Source organism: Egretta garzetta, unplaced genomic scaffold (genome assembly GCF_000687185.1).
Source record: "Egretta garzetta isolate BGI_Z169 unplaced genomic scaffold, ASM68718v1 scaffold532, whole genome shotgun sequence".
Classification (NCBI taxonomy): domain Eukaryota; kingdom Metazoa; phylum Chordata; class Aves; order Pelecaniformes; family Ardeidae; genus Egretta; species Egretta garzetta.
This window is the reverse complement of record NW_009258799.1, coordinates 114,388-132,963: the sequence shown is the minus strand read 5'-3', so window position 1 is coordinate 132,963 and position 18,576 is coordinate 114,388. Positions and strand designations below refer to the sequence as shown.

At 41.7% G+C, this 18,576-nt stretch overlaps 1 protein-coding gene across 2 annotated transcripts; it reads left to right on the top strand.

Annotated features, from left to right (window-relative positions):
- Positions 1 to 25: 25 nt before the first annotated feature.
- LOC104135938 (INTS3 and NABP interacting protein) lies at positions 26 to 17,691 on the top strand. 2 transcript variants are annotated; one of them, XM_009649635.2, is made up of 5 exons: positions 26 to 313; positions 799 to 885; positions 11,019 to 11,121; positions 13,671 to 13,761; positions 15,518 to 17,691. In XM_009649635.2, the coding sequence occupies exons 2-5, from the start codon at positions 861 to 863 to the stop codon at positions 15,611 to 15,613; spliced, it is 315 nt and encodes a 104-aa protein (XP_009647930.1). In that variant the 5' UTR covers positions 26 to 313; positions 799 to 860; the 3' UTR covers positions 15,614 to 17,691. The 2 variants fall into 2 exon arrangements, with proteins under 2 accessions (XP_009647930.1, XP_035745247.1); XM_035889354.1 differs by having other exon boundaries at positions 26 to 370.
- The last annotated feature ends 885 nt before the right edge of the window (positions 17,692 to 18,576 follow it).

The following is an 18,576-nucleotide window of genomic DNA, read 5'->3' as shown; positions in this document are numbered from 1 at the left end:
CAGCGGGGTGCCTGGCCTCCGCGGCGCGGGTCAGGCCGGTCCTCCCGGGGAAACACCGGTGTCGCTGCTCTCTGTTTAACCCTGGTGCTGAATTACCTTGCCGCTGCGCTGGCGTTGCTGCTCAGGGACCCGCCGTTCCGGGTGTGACTCCGACCTCGTCTCCTGCTGCAATCTGACCGAGACTTGTGGTCCGCGTTTCCCGCAGGATTCGGTATTCCCATCCCTCTCCTCCACCAGGCTGAGCTGGAGCCCTTCCGCACTGCACTTCCCAGCCCGGCACCTTAATGGAAACAGAAGTTGATGGTGGGCCGAGGTGACGTATGGCTGAGGAGCGGGCATCCCTTTTTGCTTTGCCACAGCTGCGAGGATGGTAACCTTCAGCAGGCCTTGTAGCTGGGATTTTGATTTTCTTTCCTCAAATAACCGGTTTTCTTGAGCTAGACCCTAAAGCGAGGTCTTTCAGGGCTCTAGCATTTACGGTGTGTAATGCTTTAACATGACTATTAAGTGTAGTCCGACGAACTTCTGTTAGGAAAAAGCATGCGTAACTCTAGAATGACTAGAGGTTATTCTTGAGTTACTAGAATCTGAAAAAGAATTGATCACAATGGTTAATACTTCAAGCTAAAAATTTCAGTCAGAACAATGTAAATCGTATTACATATTTTAAGCAACGTGCATGCTGTATTTGGCTTATGCTTTGTAACAGTTGCCACATTTATGAAACCTATGACAGAATGAAATCCAAACGTTTCTTTTAAAGGAGTATGTTTATCTTGTATTGTGCCTGTTTTGCAGATATTTGTGGGGTTAAAAGATTTGAACTGCAGGTGAATAAAACTAGGGCCGAAAATTGAAGGATGGCAGCAAATCCTTCAGGACAAGGTAGGTTTTAATCTAAGTGTTCAAGGGGAAAGACTATGTGCAAAATGTCAGTGAAGTCACCAGAACTGTAAGTTGATTTTATAGAAAGAGAAGTGGAAAAGAGGCAGCAGAATGTGAGCAAACCTTCTGTGTGAAGGCACACGTTAAATGGTTGAAAAAGACCACTGATGGCTGGGGAGCTCCGAATTACTGTGCATTCCTTCATGCTCAGGTGATGAAGTAGCTGTCATGCCTGTGGTGCTGCAGTTACTTCCTGAAGCACATTTCAGACACTTAAAACGCTTAGCGTTGAACATGACGTGCAGCTCCTGTGCTTAATGTCAGGGAATAGCCAGCAGTTGTGATGGGAGCAGCAAGACCCAGGCAGTAATAGCTGTCAAGGATAGACAGCAAGTGGCCAGGCCTAGGAGGAGAAGAGGACAGATAAAATCATAATGCTAACTCCAATGAAATGTTTCTTTGCATGATGACACATCTGAATTACATCTGTAAAATTGTTCAAGATGTGGAAATGGTCTGTCTACTGAGCTGAGGGTGTGGGGGAGCTCACACGGCAGATTGAAGGAGGGTCTTAAATCGCCCTCTAGAGGTGCTTTCTGGAAATCTTAATGGAACTCGGGCTTGTCCCTTCTATGGAAGAGCTAAGGAGAAAGTTCTCGGGTACGGCTTTTCACTTACTGGTTATAAGAAATGAATTCAGAATTCAGTTTCCCAGCAATCTGAGACTTTCTCATGGGTGTTTGTGTCTGAGTGTCCTTATTTGGGAAAGCAGTCCCACAAAGCTGGGTGTAATTAATTCTGAAGTGCTGATACTTTCAAGGGGTGCCAAATCACTTGTGTGGTTTCCTCCCTGCCTCTGCTTTCAAAACACATAAAGAAGAAATGTGTTGGTTCAAAAAACAGATTTTTACTTCCTACTTGATGAAAATAAGGTAGTTTTTATAATGCTTATTGAGTTTTTTTTAAAATGTTGAGAGAGGAGTGCTGCAGATTGCAGATAGTTGTCTGCAAATTTCAACTCTGAGAAGTTGGTAGGCAATGGTAAATCTTGCTTTATTCTGTGAATACCAAGTCAGCATCACTTTGAGAAATAGAATGTTGTCATAGAGAGGTAGGATGGGATTTTTGTGCCAGAATGCCTTTGCTTCCCTCCAAATTTAGAAGCTTATAATTTAATGGAGCCTTGGAATCTGCATTTATACTTCGAGATACCCTTTAGAGACTCACTAATTTTAATTATCATATGAAAATTATTTCCACTAAGAGGAAAGAAACGCTATCAGGTTTAATCACCAAAATGAGCCTATAAATAATACACCTAGGAAAATTAGAAAGGAACAGGTAAATGTGAGCAACAGTTCAAGGCCTGATGCAGTCTGGTAGCGGGAATGATTGAGACAAATGCTTGCTGCATGGCACACGTATTGGTGCCATGCAAGCAATTCATTCTCTCATTTCCCTCCTCTTGAAGAAAAGGAAGAGGGATTTACTGAAACACTCACTGAAAGGGTTGTGACCAGTAGTACTTACTCAGAACTGTAAGGATGAATTAAACATTAGCCTTCTACACAGGTAGATTCTGTTTGTAATTTTTTTGTACCGAGTTATTTCTTTCCCTTTAATCAGTACCGAGTATTTTCCTAGGCCTTCACTGAGTTTTCTATTAATTGCAGACCCAGACTACAGAGGGTAAGATTTACTGGACTGGACTTTCTTTAATTCATTGGACTCTCAGGAAAGCACTCTTTTGATTAGAGTTTCAAAGATGAGGGAGCTGTGTATGAGTGCAGCAAAACCAAATAGAATTGAACAAAAGCCTTCAGGCTGTTAGTACCACATGGAACTGATTGCATGAGACTGATTACAGCATTTAAAAGAAATGGAAAAGTTTTTAACATGCTGTGTATTGTCCATAAGATGAGCTCATAGACCAGAGTGGTATGTTTGAGGGGGAGAAATCAGCTTCTAAATTACAGGAATTACTTTCAGGTGCTTGGTAATACACTGCTTCTGCAGCAATACTTCACAGTACTTACACAAAATGCATTAATAAGGCTGCTCTTGTAATGCTTGTGCACAGCAAGGCCAGAGCATACATTGCGTGTTACTAAATTAAATGTGTGAGTTCTCTGAGAGGAAGCCTTCTGAAATGAGAGAAAGATAATTTCTCAGGAAGGAACTCTCCTTTAGGTCTGCGCAGGTGGAAGAAATACAGGTCCTGCTTCAAACAGAGCTGAACTTTTCAGAAGAATTCTGGTACTTTGGGAGAACGAAGCTCTTGAAATATGTACAGAATTTTAAGCTTCAGGCTGTAGCAATTCTACCATGTCTTTTTCTGTCCTGGTGGTTGTTTATCCTTTTGGCCTAAAGGTATGTGGGGACGTTCATGTAACACAGTCTAAGCAGCTAGTTAGCATTCTGTTCACTGACTCTGTATTAAAGAAGAAGATTGTGTTGTTTGGCGCTGAATTATGTCATCATCTACAGACTTTGCTGCTCTGCATCTGAGTCTGATCAGTGTGCAAGCGTAGTATAGAATCATGGAATGGTTTGGGTTAGAAGGGACCTTAAAGATCATCCAGTTCCACCCCCCCTGCCATGGGCAAGGACACCTTCCACCAGACCAGGTTGCTCAAAGCCCCATACAACCTGGCCTAGAACATTTCCAGGAATGAAGCATCCACAACTTCTCTGGGCAGCCTGTTCCAGTGCCTCACCACCCGCAGAGTGAAGAATTTCTTCCTAATATCTAATCTAAATCTACCTCCTTTCAATTTAAAGCTGTTACCCCTTGCCGTATCGCTACGTGCCCTCTTCTATCACTAAGTCCCATCTCCAGCTTTCTTGTAGACCCCCTTCAGGTACTGGAAGGCTGCTATAACGTCTCCGCAGAGCCTTCTCTTCTCCAGGCTGAACAACCCTGACTGTTTCAGCCTGTCTTTGTAGCAGGGGTGCTCCAGCCCTCTGATCATCTTCATGGCCCTCCTCTGGACTCACTCCAACAGATCTATGTCTTTGTTAGGTTGGGGGCCCCAGAGCTGGATGCGGTATTCCAGGTGGGGTCTCCCCAGAGCAGAGCAGAGTAGAGGGGCAGAATCCCCTCCCTCAGCCCACTGGCCACACTTCTTTTGATGCAGCCCAGAATGCAGTTGGCTTTCTGGGCTGTGAGTGCCCAGAGTCTGTGAGGCTGTGAGTCATGCTGAGCTCCTCATCAACCAACACCGCTGAGTCCTTCTCAGGGCTGCTCTCAGTCCATTCTCTGCCCAGCCTGTGTTTGTGCTTGGGATTGCCCTGACCCAGGTGCAGGACCTTGCACTTGGCCTTGTTGAACTTCATGAGGTTTGCATGGGCCCATGTCTCAAGCCTGTCAAGGTCCGTCTGGATGGCATCCCTTCCCTCCAGTGTGTTGGCCACACCACAGGCTTGGTGTAATCAGCAAACTTGCTGAGGGTGCACTCGATCCCACTGTCCATGTCACCAACAAAGACGTTAAACAGCACTGGATCCCAATACCAAAACCTGAGGAATGCCACTCATCACTGGTCTCCACTTGGAGATCGAGCTGTTGGCTGCAACTCTTTGAATGTGACCATCCAGCCAATTCCTTATCCGCTGAGCGGTCCATCCATCAAATCCACGTCTCCAATTTAGAGACAAGGATGTTATGCAGAACAGTGTCAAATGCTTTGCACAAGTCCAGGTAGATTACATCAGTTGCTCTTCTGTTATTTGCCAGCACTGTAGCCCTGTTCTAGAAGGCCACGAAATTTGTCAGGCACAATTTGTCCTCAATGAAGCCATGTTGGCTGTCACCAATCACCTCTCTGTTTTCCATGTACCTTAGCAGTTTTTAGGAAGATCTGCTCCATGATATTGCTGGGCACAGAGGTGAGACTGACCAGCCTGTAGTTTCCTGGGTCTTACTTTTTCCCTTTTTTAAAAATGGGGGTAATGTTTCCCCTTTTCCAGTCAGTGGGAACTTCACCAGACTGCCATGACTTCTCAAGTATGATGGATAATGACGTAGCAACTTCATCTGCCAGTTCCCTCAGGACCCATGGATGAATCTCATCAGGTGCCGTGGACTTGGGCACCTTCAGGTTCCTTAGATGGTCTTGAACCTGATCTTTTCCTACAGTGGTCAGTTCTTCGTTCTCCCAGTCCCTGACTTTGCCTTCTGCAGCTTGGGTGGTTTGGCTTGAGTACTTGCTGATGAAGAGTGAGGCAAAAAAAGTCACTGAGTACCTCAACCTTCTCCATATCCCGGGTAACCAGGTCTCCTGTTTCCTTCTGAAGAGGGCCCACATTTTCCTTAGTTTTCCTTTTATCACTGACATACCTATAGAAGCTTTTCTTCTTGCCCTTGATGTCCCTGGCCAGATTAATTCTACCAGGGCTTTAGCTTTCCTAACTTGATCCCTGGCCACTCAGACAATTTTTCTGTATTCTTCCCAGGCTACCTGTCCTTGCTTCCATCCTCCGTAGGCTTTCTTTTTGTGTTTGAGTTTGTCCAAGAGCTTCTTGTTCATCCTTCCAGGCCTGCTGGTGGTTTTGCCTGACGTGCTCTTTGTTGGGATACAAAACCAGCTTGCTCCTGAGCTTGGAGGAGGTGATCCTTGAATATTAACCAGCTTTCTTGGGCCCCTCTTCCCTCCAGGACTTTATCCCATGGTACTATACCAAGCAGATCCTGAAGAGGCCAACGTCCTGGGTTGTGAGCTTGCTGTGCATGCTTCTCTGTGCCCTGAGGATCTTGAACTCTACCATTTCATGGTCACTGCAGCCAAGGCTGCCCTTGAGGTTCACATTCCCCACCAGACCCTCCTTGTTGGTGAGAACAAGGTCCAGTGTAGCATCTCTCCTTGTTGGCTCCTCTGTCACTTGGAGAAGGAAGTTATCATCAACACATTCCAGGAACCTCCTGAATGGCTTTATGCCCTGATGTGTTCTCTCCAACAGATATCAGGGTGGTTGAAGTCCCCCATGAGGACCAGGGCTCATGAATGTAAGGCTGCTCCTTTCTGTCTATAGAGGGCCTCATGCGCTCAGTCTTCCTGATTGGGTGGCCTGTAGCAGACCCCAACTATAATGTCGGCTGTCCTTGCCCTCCCTTTCATTCTGACCAGTAAGCTCTTGGTCGGCCACTCATCCATCCCCAGGCTGACCTTCAGGCACTCCAGCTGATCACTGACACAGAGGGCAACACGCCTGTCCTTCCTAAGGAGCCTGTATCACTCCATTCCAACACTACAGTCATAGGAGTCATCGCACAATGCCTCCATGATGTTAATAAGATGATGGCCCTGCAGGCATGCGTGTGTCTCTTAACTCGTCTTGTTCATTCCCCGTGCTACATGTGTTTGCAGAGAGGCATTTAAGTCCGGCTCCTGATGAAGCTGACTTACTGGCTGGAGTGGCTGGAATTCCTTTGTGCTGTTCTTCAGGAGCTCTCCTGCTGACCCGTGGTTCTTCCCCAGGCTCTGGGCACCTATTGCTGGCACTGGCATCAAACTGGTAGGAGCGGGATGGATTGAGGTTTCCCTCCCCCAGCAACTTTTGTTTAAAACAACAGCCTGAAGTGAGGTTTTCATTCAATTCTATTTGGTTTTGCTGCACTCGTATGCAGCTTCTCATCTTTAAAATCCTAATCAAAAGTGCTTTTAAAGTATCTCCTAGTACTTGATTAGCATACCTCTTCCCCGGAGAACTTTGCAGCCATAAAACAGTCAGTGATTTAATTCAGCTATGCACGTAGCTGTTTTCTGGAGGGACAGTCAAAATGTATCTTGTAGTAATTCAACTAAATTTACCGAATTACTAATATGCCTTTTGTTTCATTGTCACACAATGTATATGAAAGCATACCTGAATGTAAACTGTTACTGAGAAGTATTGATGTCCAGCAGACTACTAGATGATGTTTTGTGATGCCAGTAGTCATGAGCAGAAGAGGAAGCCAAAATACAGTTACTCCATCTTTTCCCCAATGATTGTGTGTTTAATAAGGTCTTTAGATTATGCTTTTTTAAGAGGTTGCTGCCTCGCTTCATGAAGGCTACCATTTATGAAAGCACACACTTCAGTAAAGAAATTGCTGTGAAATGCTTTCTGAATTGAGCAGGCAGAACGGTGTGCAGTGACAGTGCTTTGTAATGTACAGACCTTAGAGTAGACATCCAGCTTTGAAACCTGTTTTACTAGTAGAAGTGTATCCTGATTGTCAGAGGACTCTTTTGTGCCGTTACGCATCTATGGACAAATGATAAATAATGCATACTAGAAAAAACGTACACATACTGTGAATTTGAAGCAACCAACAGATCAAGGAAAAGATGAGAGATTTAAAGCAAGAACTTTTAACAGTAAAGTTATCCTGTTCCTTGCCATGCGGAGTTAGCTAGTAGAACTGACATAGATAGCAGTGGGGTAGGATGGTAGGATTAGGTTGAAGAGTGAAGCTTGCTGTGAGCTCTTAAAGCTACCAGTATTGCTCAGCAAGGCTTCAACTTTCTCTAATTTTCTGCTTTTCAAATGCAAAGCATCGGTGCAAGTAAACTTTTAGCTCCTGCACAGAGCACATAATACAATGCTTGATGTCGGAAATAGAGGTGTCAGAAAGAATAGGTTTAAATTTTAAATACCCCGAATCTGCTACCTTAGAGAGTAATCTGAGAATCCAAGTGCTCAGTTTGACATCAGACACTGCCGTTAATCTACTTTGCTGCCTTGAAAGGGTCATTTTGTGTCAGGACTCTTGTGTCTGCAATGCAGAGAATATTAATGAACTACAATATTAATGAAGTGTTCAAACTCAAAATAGTGCAACTCAGCACAGCTAAGGGAAGTCTAAACTTAAAGCTTTTTTAAGAAGTTGCTGTGTTTGAAAATCCACACTTCCTTTTACTGATGAGAATCCGGTCTGTACTAAGAATGGCTTTTTTTTTTTTTGCTTGTCCACATTTTTAGTATTAGAAAGCAGAACAGACATATGAAATCTACAGATGAAAAATTGCTTTCTTTATAATTGAAGTAGGAAGCTTCTGTAGCTGTTTGAAGTTGGTCTTTATGGAGGTCCTGGGTAGGGAAGAATCTACATGGACGTGTCATTTATGTATTGCCAGATACGATGAACTGTTTTGTAAGGATGCCAGATTTCCTCCCTAAAATGGATTTCTCATGGCCTGACCCCTCCAATGTTAACTTTTAAATTAACAGATTCTACTTTACATTTTAAAGAAGTTTAAAATACCTGTAGGTGCAGAAGACCGGACTCCTGATGCCGACCAATATGATCTCCAGAAGCTGTTTATTATACCTTTGCATACAGCTTTTATATTCTTCCAAGCCCTGTACACACGATCACGTATACTTTCTAATTCGTACATGCTACTGTCTATCCGACAAACATATAAGCCTCCAGCTCACTCATTGGTTATTTCGTTGTCATCATCTTATCCTGCTTGCAGTTGCTGCTTCTCTGCTCTAGCAACTAAGTTCCATATACTAGCTAAGCATTTCCCCTTTAATAGCATTCCGTCCTTATCAGGACTTGATGTCCTCATTCTGCTAGGAATGTATCCACATGTAGGAACTTAATATTGCTCAGCTGAGGAGCACTAACATGTATGTGATGGATGTCCTACATTTTCTGAAGTAGGCTTTTTTCTACTTATCATTAATAAACTTTCTTCCACAAATGACTTTTCAGTGCAGCAGGTTGCTGATGGGCATGTCTGAATTTTAGAGCAAAATACTACTTTAAAAAAAAAAACAACCTGTCTTAGAGGGATAAGAAAAGGAAGAAAAAATACTTGGATTTCTTCTGAATCCCTCTAGAGTTTTTGCCTTAAGATACTATAGCAAGACTTGTACTAACATAGAAGACAGGGATAATCTTGCACAGTTCCTGATCGCAGTTTAAGAACAGCATTTAAAATTTTATTCTTACACATGTCTCAAGCCTTTCTGAATCATGCCATCTGCTTCATGACAAATGTAAGCATATTCAGTCTTTATTTTTTAGCTGACAGCAACTTACATTAAAAGCAATCTCTTTTCCTTGCTTCGGTCACCATATCATCTGAATTCCAAGCATGCATTTAGATTTACGCAGTTTGGAATAAACAAGCACTAGCAGAAGGCTGCTGAGTAATATGTCAAGTATTAAGCTTTTTGGCTGAAAACTGTATAACAAGCATACGGACATGATCACTTCAGCTCAGACCCTCTTGGAGGTACTTCGGTCATCCTATTACAGCGTTGTCTCCAGAGTTTACAAGAAAGTAAAAGTCTGGGCTAGCTGCAACGCAGAAATGTTGAATCTCAACCTCTTAGCAAGATCTCTCAGCCTTTGTATCTCTTAGAGCACACACACTCAGATGTGTTTTAATGTTTCAAATGCATTGCAAGTGCAGAGTGTTCTAAAAAAGAGAGTGTACAATACCTAAAGAGCAGAGAAACATGGAAGACCTGAATCAATATACTTAGAAAACAGAGTTTAAGTGGAACTAATGCTATGTGGGAAGGAGAGCTTAGCAGACAGGGAAGTAGCAATTAATTAAATTTAATTAAAAAATCCTTTAACAAATAAATGTAAAGATGATTATGGGTGATCTTGCATAAAAGTGCAGTAAAGTAATCAAACGACTTCTGAGAACTCTGAGGGTGCATACATTAAGGATAGTAAAAGAAAAAGGTGAGGGCTTGATACCAAGGCAATACAGATGCAAATTATTATTTAGAGTTGAAGGTTTCTACCTGATAATTGTCTCCTACATTGAGCCATGCTAGTAAAAGGAATATTGGATTATGTAATTGAGCAGCAACAGAAGATTTCTCAAAGGGAATGAACTTTGAGTGCAACTACTGAAAATAAATTTGAAACCATTTTACCTTGACATGCTGATACTTCCCTTAAGAGTTACTGTGTCTGGCCTTCCTAACAGCTTGTGGGCTACCATGTTTTAGTGGTGTAACTAAAACAGCGCTCAGGACGGGGTGGGGGGAAGCACAACATGCAGCAGTGGGAATGACTTTTTGTATGGAGGAAATAAAGGAGATAACATGACTTTTCCATCTTCTTTTTATGATAGTGTGGTGGCTTGATATTTATAGACTAGCAGCAAATTGGAGATTAAAAAAAGCATATATTCTTGACACCAGGAGTGTCCTTAGTGGTATGGAGGCCTATAAGAGTCAGCTTTGTAGCTGTTGTCCTCAGTTGTGCTGTGTGGGCATGATGGGCAACAGCAGGGACTTGTGTATCTGGTTTATTTGATGGCCACAGTAAGATCCTTTACCATGTAAGAGTCCTGTGTAAATGCAGCAGTTTTGCCACATTTTAATTTAGAAGGAAATGTTGAAAATACAGAAATAGCAGCTATTTTAGGCATTTTCTAAATTCTTGACCCCTTCTCTAGTATACAAGGTCCTTTTGGGAGAATGATGTACAGAGCAAATAAAGGTCACATTCTCGTATTGTGTCCAGACAGTTTAATTTTGCTTCCCTATTCCAGCATTGTGGTCATACTCAACATAAGGGTAGTGTGTATATGTAAGGGCATCAGTGTATTAAAACTAAAACCTTTCTGCACAGATTGAATACAAGGTTGTAATTTTTTGTATAAGCACGTGCGCAAGCTTAGCGGTCATCTCATTCTTCCCCGTTACATATGTAAAACTTGTATGATAGTTTGAGTTCACTGGCACAAGAAGTTAGGCCCTGTGAGTATATTACTCGTTTATTATAATTGAGTTGTATGTTCAGTGACTGCATTTTGAATCTAGAACCTGGTAAGTTTACCTTTTTTTGAAAGGCAAGTATTTGATCATGTACCTTGTTTATAGCTCCAGAGCTGGCTTTGGAATGGGTAGGATCTAATTTGAGATAGAAACCTGTATTTTAAAATGTATTAATACGTATGGGAGCTTAAGGAAGCTATTTCATATTGTAAAATGAGAAAAGGAAAAATTAAACCTATTTATTAATAGCCTTTCAGATGGGTGCAAAGCTTTGAAGATTAGTGTATTCATCATAATGTCATATTGTACAGAGACTTTTAATTCCACAAGGTTAGAGTTGGGCCATAGAAATCAAGTAAATCTCTCTAATGTTTTTCTGTCATTCCCACCAGGTTTCCAGAATAAAAATAGGGTTGCAATCCTGGCAGAACTAGACAAGGAGAAGAGAAAGTTACTTATGCAAAACCAGTCTTCCACAAATCACCCTGGAGCCAGGTATTTTATATTCTCAGACCTGTTTGGACATCACTGATTGAATCAAAAAAAAATAGCAAGTGAGCTGTAAACTTACATAAACACTTATCAGAAGTGTTTTCTGACCATCCTCAATGACCAGTCAGAACGACCTTGCACTTTAGGAACATATTAGTATTTAAAATTGTTTACAGATCCTGAATGGTGGCTTACACAATTTCCCTTTGAGAAAGGAAGAAGCAGATCTGCTTACTGAACTGTATTAAAGTCAACCTTAAAGACGAATCAGGTAGCAGGCACTGAGAAGGCATTGAATTATTAAGCTAAAATGCCCTAAGGAATGGAAGTAGCGGACCATTAGGTTCAGGGTACTGTGTGTTTAGAGAAGAACAGTTATGGCAGGGAGTGAGTTGTCCTTGAAACGCCCTGTGTGCAAGACAAAGCCAGTTTTATGTGACTGCAGATCTTCTGATGCTGTGTTGTAAGGATGATTCTACACCATGAAGTTTAATAATTAATAATTTAATAATCTGAGTTTGGGAGCAGTCACTGGGATTTCTCCCATTTAAGACAAAAAGATGAGATTTTTGTTATAAATCAGTAACTCAACAATCACACACTGGTTTACATGGAGAAATTGAGATAGTTGAACTTTTGGGTTAGCATGAAGTGAGTGCAGTGCCATATTCTAGACACAGCATGTTACATGCTGTATCTGCAGAAGAGTCAAACACTGAATGGAGCCTGAGTGCTGACGGTGTCTTTTTTTTCAAGATCTAGGTCACCTTTAATTCCTTCACACTGTCAAAAAGCATGCAGAATATTTGAAATTGCCCAAGTTAGATCTCCGAGTGACTCTGTGTACAGTTATTATTCAAGCAAAGTTATTCATTAGAGAACAAAATAGAAATATCATACTATTGTGTACAACCCCTGACTCCTGGCTACAGTGTTTTCATGCTTCATTGCAAGCCTTGCAGAGTTTCAGGGAGTGCTTGTTTGCTTTCTTTTTTCTTTAAAGAAATAAACCAGTATATCCTAGTGAGCAGAATTAAAATTTACTAATTTTGAAGGTGGGGATAGAGGGGGAACATAAAAGCAGCAGTCACACTCTCTGCTTTGGCATGGTGGGCTGATGTGTGATTTTTGAGAATCTGACAGTTCTGTGACAGAGTTGTTGTGCCAAAGGTTCTGGACCACAGAGTTTTCAGAAATGAGACCACAGAAATTCTGCAAACTTGACAGAGAAAAGCTTGATGTACCTAAAGCAAATCGTGGCATGGCCAGCGTATGGGTGAATGAGTTATTGATTTCTGGCCTTGGCATATGGGAATTCTCTATCCAAGAACAGAAAAAAGTGTCAGCTTATGATGAAGCCTTAAGACTACCTACAGAAATCATACTGAAAAGTTAGAGGGTGCATAATTAAATGCAATAAAAATACCTTCAAAATAACTGAAAATATTATGTTTTAAATAAACCAAGTAGTATTTTTCTCCAGCAATGAAGCTTATCTTAATATTTGTCATAAAAATCTGTTCAGAGGATTTTTACCTAGCTTTCATTATGCATTTAGGCGTAGATTTGGCTAAAGGTCTTTTCACAAGCATAGCTGCATTTGAAAAACTGATTTACTAAATCAGCTGTTGACATTGAAGCTGCTGGGAAATGTCAGTTGATGAGTTTGCTTGGATCCCTTGTTGTCCTTCATACTTTTGTCTCTATGACTGAGGAGAGCTTGGCTTTCAGCACCAGCTTCCAGAGCCAATTTCGGAGTTAGTTATGAGTTGCCCTGTGATACAGCTCTAATGGCAGTCCTCACTGATTTCAATCTGGAGGATGGCTGATCATGTTACTTAGATAGACTTTGGGGAAAAAAAAAGTCTGCTTTTCATTTCCTCTTTTTTGGTTAACAAGGTGGACAAGCCTTAAGGTGTGAAAGCCAAGAAAATCTATTTAGAAGTTTTAATTTGAAACCTAATATATGCTGCACTGAGATAGATAAGCAAAATTAATTTTAGGTACTCTAAGCTACCATCAGAGGATCATTATTTCAGTTAACATCAATAGGAAGGTCCTTAACCACAAGCAGTGATCTGCTGTCCACCTGCCAAAGAACTGGTCTTATACTGAAGATGGCAGAGCTCTTGTTAGTGCTTCTGTTTATCACAGTTGTTTAGGACAGTCACTGGGTGACTGAGTAATGGGCAAAATGCAAAGCTGTTGTTTTAAAAATTGCTGACATTGTCTAATGTTGCACCCCAGTGGTTCTACTGACTTCAGTGGGACTCCACCCGTAAGCAAAGTCCACAACAGGCTTCAGAACTGTGAGTCTTCTGGGTTTTGTTTGGCTTCAGTTGTTTATGCTAGGTCAAATGATGCAGCTGTGGTCACTCCGTTTTTCCTTTCTCTTATGTTAGCAAATATTAATTCCAAACAATAGTTAACAATTGTCAAGCCATGAGTCAAATAAATCATGAGCTGTGCACGTCATGGAATCTATGGCTAGAATGGCAAGGACACATCTTTTTTCTGTGGTATGTGTCATACCATCTTGTTCTTTTTTTCAGCATTGCACTTGCAAGATCACCGCTGAACAAGGATTTCCGTGATCATGCTGAGCAACAGCACATTGCAGCACAGCAGAAGGCTGCACTGCAGGTAAGCTGATACAATCAGGCAGAGTTTAGCTTGGCTTTATTTTAGATGTGCATCCCTTCAGAGAGCAGTCCTTCATCTAGAGAGAATGAAAAGCCCCTTTTAGAGGTTAGGTTTCATACGTTTCTTTATTTGTCACAACTGAAGTTTCTTCTTGTGTTATGATGAAAGCGTAAATCTGTCGGCTCATTCTCCCTCGATATGGTTGTAAGAATGTAGCCTACAGTATCGTCATAGCTGTTTTGTGCATCTCAGTCAAGAGTCAATTTCATCATACTTCTGAATGTCTCATGAAGTCTAAGGAGGACTAGCCACAGGGCTTTCCTTAATTGAATCTCAGTAGATGCCAAGTAAATACCTTGCAGTTACGAGTGACAGGGATGAAAGATTAGGAAAACTTATTTGTACATTTACAGGCTTCTATTTGCTGCTATTTTGCTCATGTCAGGTGAGGCTGATTTTGGTGTTGAAATTGGAAATTGAGCAGGAGAGCCAGTACATGGCCACCTGCCTTTCTGGCACTCTAGACAGCATGATTTGGCAGAGGGCACAGGAATGGGAAAAAACACTAAGATGCAAACTAAAAACCCTGTTCACATATCCTGTGCCTTATTGTGTTTCTGTTACCCAGTAAAGGCCCCAGATTACTTCTCCTAAAATGAATGGGAGCAGAAGTGAGTTCTGGTTGGTGTCCTGTGTTGATCACAGAACATGACAGGCTGGAAGGATCCTCTGGAGGTGTCTAGTCCAGTGCCCTGCTCAAAGAACAACTGGGAGCAGTGCTATATGACATTGTGGTTCAATCAAGTTTTGAAGCTCTCCAGGGATGGACTTCTCACAGCCTTTCTTGGCTCATGAGTCTGGCTCTGTCTTCTCTATATCCTGTCACTGGGTATCTGAAAACATCTCCCCTCAGCTTTTTCTTCTTGCAAGAAGCTCAGTCCTCCCCTTGGACACTGAGAGCTCCAGCCCAGCCCCCAGCCATCTCTTTGGCTCCAGTTTGTATCTCAAACCAAAGGTGGTATCACAAATGCAGCCTCGTGGGTAGCTTCACCTTGGCCTGCTGGCTGTGGTGTTGCTGATGCAGCCCGCTGTGCTGGTAGCTTTTATCACTCCAAGGGCACACTGCTGGCTCAGGCTAAATTTGATATCCACTAGGGCTTTTCCCTAGTGATGGAAGGAAGGAATATGCGGGCCATCTAGCATACTGGAGTCCAGTCTTTGAACTGGGAAGGCCTACATACTATTTTACAAAGGTAGAACAGAGCCATACACAGCAGCTGCCCTCCTCAGGTGAACAAGCATACATACATGGCATGAGCAGAAGGCTGGTGTCCCACATTGTACAGGAGTGTGTCTGGTCACATTGTGTGTACATGTAGCCTCAGGCTGTGTGACACTACTGATGCACGCTCCTGGCAGTCATGTGTGGCCGATGTCACGTACCGAGACCTGTAAGTTGGTTATAGATGGGAGCAGAAGCATAGGGTCTAGGCAGAGGAGAGCATTAAGGAGTTCATTACCACTCTCCCCGCCTCCATGGGATTTGCTGAAAAAGGAGCAGCAGGGAATGGCCAAGTTAATTCCCTTGATGGGCCCTGTTCAGATGTGGCTGATCTAAAATGCTGCCTTTGAATTTGACTATCAGCATTGAGGAGCAGACTGGGAGAAATAAATAATTAACGCAGAAACTGTAAAGTCTTGAATTATATCAGTACTGCAGGGAGTTATGCTTTAACAAATGTTTTTCTCTTTCCAGCACGCACACGCACATTCCTCAGGATACTTCATAACTCAAGACTCTGCATTTGGAAATCTTATTCTTCCTGTCTTACCTCGACTTGAGGCAGAATGAGGAATGTTGTTTCTCAGAACTGCAAGGTCTGATTTTTGTCCATAGCAGGAACTGTCTGACCTTCTAATTTCTTTACTTACCTGAAAACCTATTTTTTTCTGGATTTTTGTGGTTGCCTTTCGGAAGTGTGAGCTCTAACAATGAAAAAGCACTGTTGTTGCACAGCGATTTTTATCCTGTATTTCTGTTCCTCTGTCAGGTCAAAGTCAGACATAAGACTTCCTTGGTGTGTGAAGTGCATAGCGCTTGCTCTTCCCTGTTTCTGTGCTTCCTTTAAATAAATGTCCAAACCAGGGTCATCAAGAGATGCACACTCTGTCAGCATTTGTGTTTCTTATTATTCTATACAGGTACTTTATTTTACTTTAATGAAAGACAAAAGTAACTTTTGTCCATCAGAACAGATACGCATTTATGAAATATATCAGTCTTTTATTCCCCCCCACCCCCCGTATTGCTAGTGTACTATTTGCTGTTGTAGTATCACCTGGTCTCAAGTTCTTAGACATAGTATGCCTGCCTCTTTATTTTGTTTTGTGAAATATGAAAATGAATTAAAGTGGGGAAAAAGCAATTGTTTCAAACAGTCTTTTAACAGACAAAATAAAAGAAGTCTTTTAACTTCTCTGGACATTTCAGATGAAAAGTGTTGTCTGCAAGGACAACTCAGTTTATAAGGTCATATTTTTCTAGTCATACTTCTTTCAATACTTAGTGTGTTTTAGTGTGTTTCCTTTTGCTTGCTTTTCTCCTTCTTGTTTTTATCTGTGATAATCAATTCCAGCTCCATGCTGAAAGGAAGTCTGTTGATCTTAAGGTAGATTATTTTGGAATTGTGATCATGCTACCAGGATAAAGTAACTTAGAATGAAAAATAGTACATAGATGTCTTACACCTCCACAGCTTTACTAACACTATACTAGTACATTGATTGCTTAACCTGTGGAGGCAAGTTTTAGAAAACAAAAAGAAGATAACTTAAATGAGAACCAGAAATCAGAAAGCATCTGTTAAATTGGTGCCCATTTGAAGCAGCTCTGTCCATTGCAGAAACTTAGCTGCCCCAGGAGGTTTCCAGGGTTGTATTCTACAGATTTCCTTAGTGCCATTTAGGGTATCCTGTTTCCATCTGCAGGGGACTGCCTGAACCCGGTAAGCATTACTGAACTGTAAGCACTGTTCACAATTCCATTCCTCATGAGTAAGAAAACGGAGTGAAGGCCAAGAGATCTGTGCAGGTCTGAGGAAAATGCCACTGCTTTCATATACCTCAGCTGAGTACAGACCCCTGCAGAGGCTGTAGTGTATGAAAGCATTTTCAAGAAGGAGAATCTTGTGGAGGAGGCCTGATAGAACGTAAAGATGTGCAATTGTAACATGAACTATCCATATCATGTGCTTTTTTGAGGAGTCCAATGTGGTGAGTTATGGGAACGATGGTAGTTTTTCTGGGCAGTGGAGAAAGGAGTACTGTCATTTCTGTTTTCAGTGGTTGGCTCTGTGTAGCTTTTTAATTACCAAGAGTAACTTCACCATGAAGCTGTCCTGACTATCATTATTCTGCAGTGTGAGCCCAGTATCTTAAGATTCTTTGAAGAAAAAGATCTGCAAATCTCTGTGTGTAGAAGAGGCAGCTATGAATCAGTCCAAGCTTGGAAATATACAAAGGCAAAGAATGTAAAGCAGATAATAGCAGGAAGTTTGATTTTAGATTTTAGTTTAATTTTAAAAGGTAGGCTGGGCATTTTAATATTAAAGGAATTTTTTTTTCTTGAGAGAAGTGGCCGAAGAATATCTGCTTTCTCTAGAAACTGACCCTCTGTGCTAACAGATTGAACTGTGGAATCTCTCGGCGTTGCTGCACAGGCTGCATATGATCCAGGCAATGAAACAGTAAAGAGCCTTCTCCTTTGGAAAGCTATAGTTGCTCCACTGAAGGAGTCAAACTTGCTGGCTGTGTTGTTTTCATCTCAGGTATCAAAAGATCTGCTTTTGGAAATCCAGAGACTGGGCTGAAAGACGGAGGTATTCAAAAAACAGGAAAAAGTGACACAGCTGTTGCAATATTTTTAAGTTATAATGCCTCAAATTATTCTGTGTAATCTTGAGGGACTTGATGATATATGTGGATATAATTAACTGTCAAAGATACAAATGTTTTATATGGAAGCTTCTATCTTAGAAACCACAGACTCTAGCAATTAGTGTCAGATGCATCAATTTGTCTTGCCGCTCTTACTTTTTCTTTTCCGCTATTAATCAGTATTAAAACCATTAATCTATCCCTGTACAGTAACTTCAGCAAAATCTTTTCTCCTGTTGGAATTGCATGTTCAAATTCAAATCATTATTAGTTAGAATATACCCGAGCCAGGAAGCGTCTGGGATGTCTTCTTTCTGGCAGTAACCATTAACCTGATCACATAAAAGCAGAAGGCTTGTAATCTAGTGCTGACCTGTGTACCTAAAAGTATCTTAACAGACATAATCACTCGAGTAATTTTATTTAATTTGCTAGAGTGGTAATCGTCCTTTCCACTCAATACAAGTGGTTGGTGTGGAGTGCATGGCAGAGCTGGATGGCGGGGTGAGAGCAGATCACAGTATCACGTAGGTGTTACACTAAACAGATCAGATAGATGAAAGGTGGGCTAACACACAGTGAGTCAGACTTTCTAAGTGACGTCAGAGTCATAATTTGTCAGGAACAGATGAAGGAAAGAAGTCAAAGATCTTGAACAGAAGGACTGAGAGAACTGTACCACAGCTTCTTTCTTTGTAGCTCTGTGCTCTTTCTTCCACTGGAAAAGTTTTCTCTCCACATCCTTATTTTCCAAAGTCACCATCTCCCCATCATTTTAGGCTCTGGAAAATGCTCGGTTTTAACACAAGCCTGACCTTTAGAACCACGTGTGGTTTTCTACCACCACAGGGGTTTAGTCTCCATTTTTTCTTAGTATTT

What these genes read in the sequence shown, in the direction of transcription:
- LOC104135938 (XM_009649635.2), top strand. Translation starts at nt 861, where the DNA reads ATGGCAGCAAATCCTTCAGGACAAG. An exon ending in AGCAAATCCTTCAGGACAAG is followed by an intron (nt 886 to 11,018) that starts GTAGGTTTTAAT and finishes CATTCCCACCAG; the next exon opens with GTTTCCAGAATAAAAATAGG. An exon ending in AGCAGAAGGCTGCACTGCAG is followed by an intron (nt 13,762 to 15,517) that starts GTAAGCTGATAC and finishes TTCTCTTTCCAG; the next exon opens with CACGCACACGCACATTCCTC.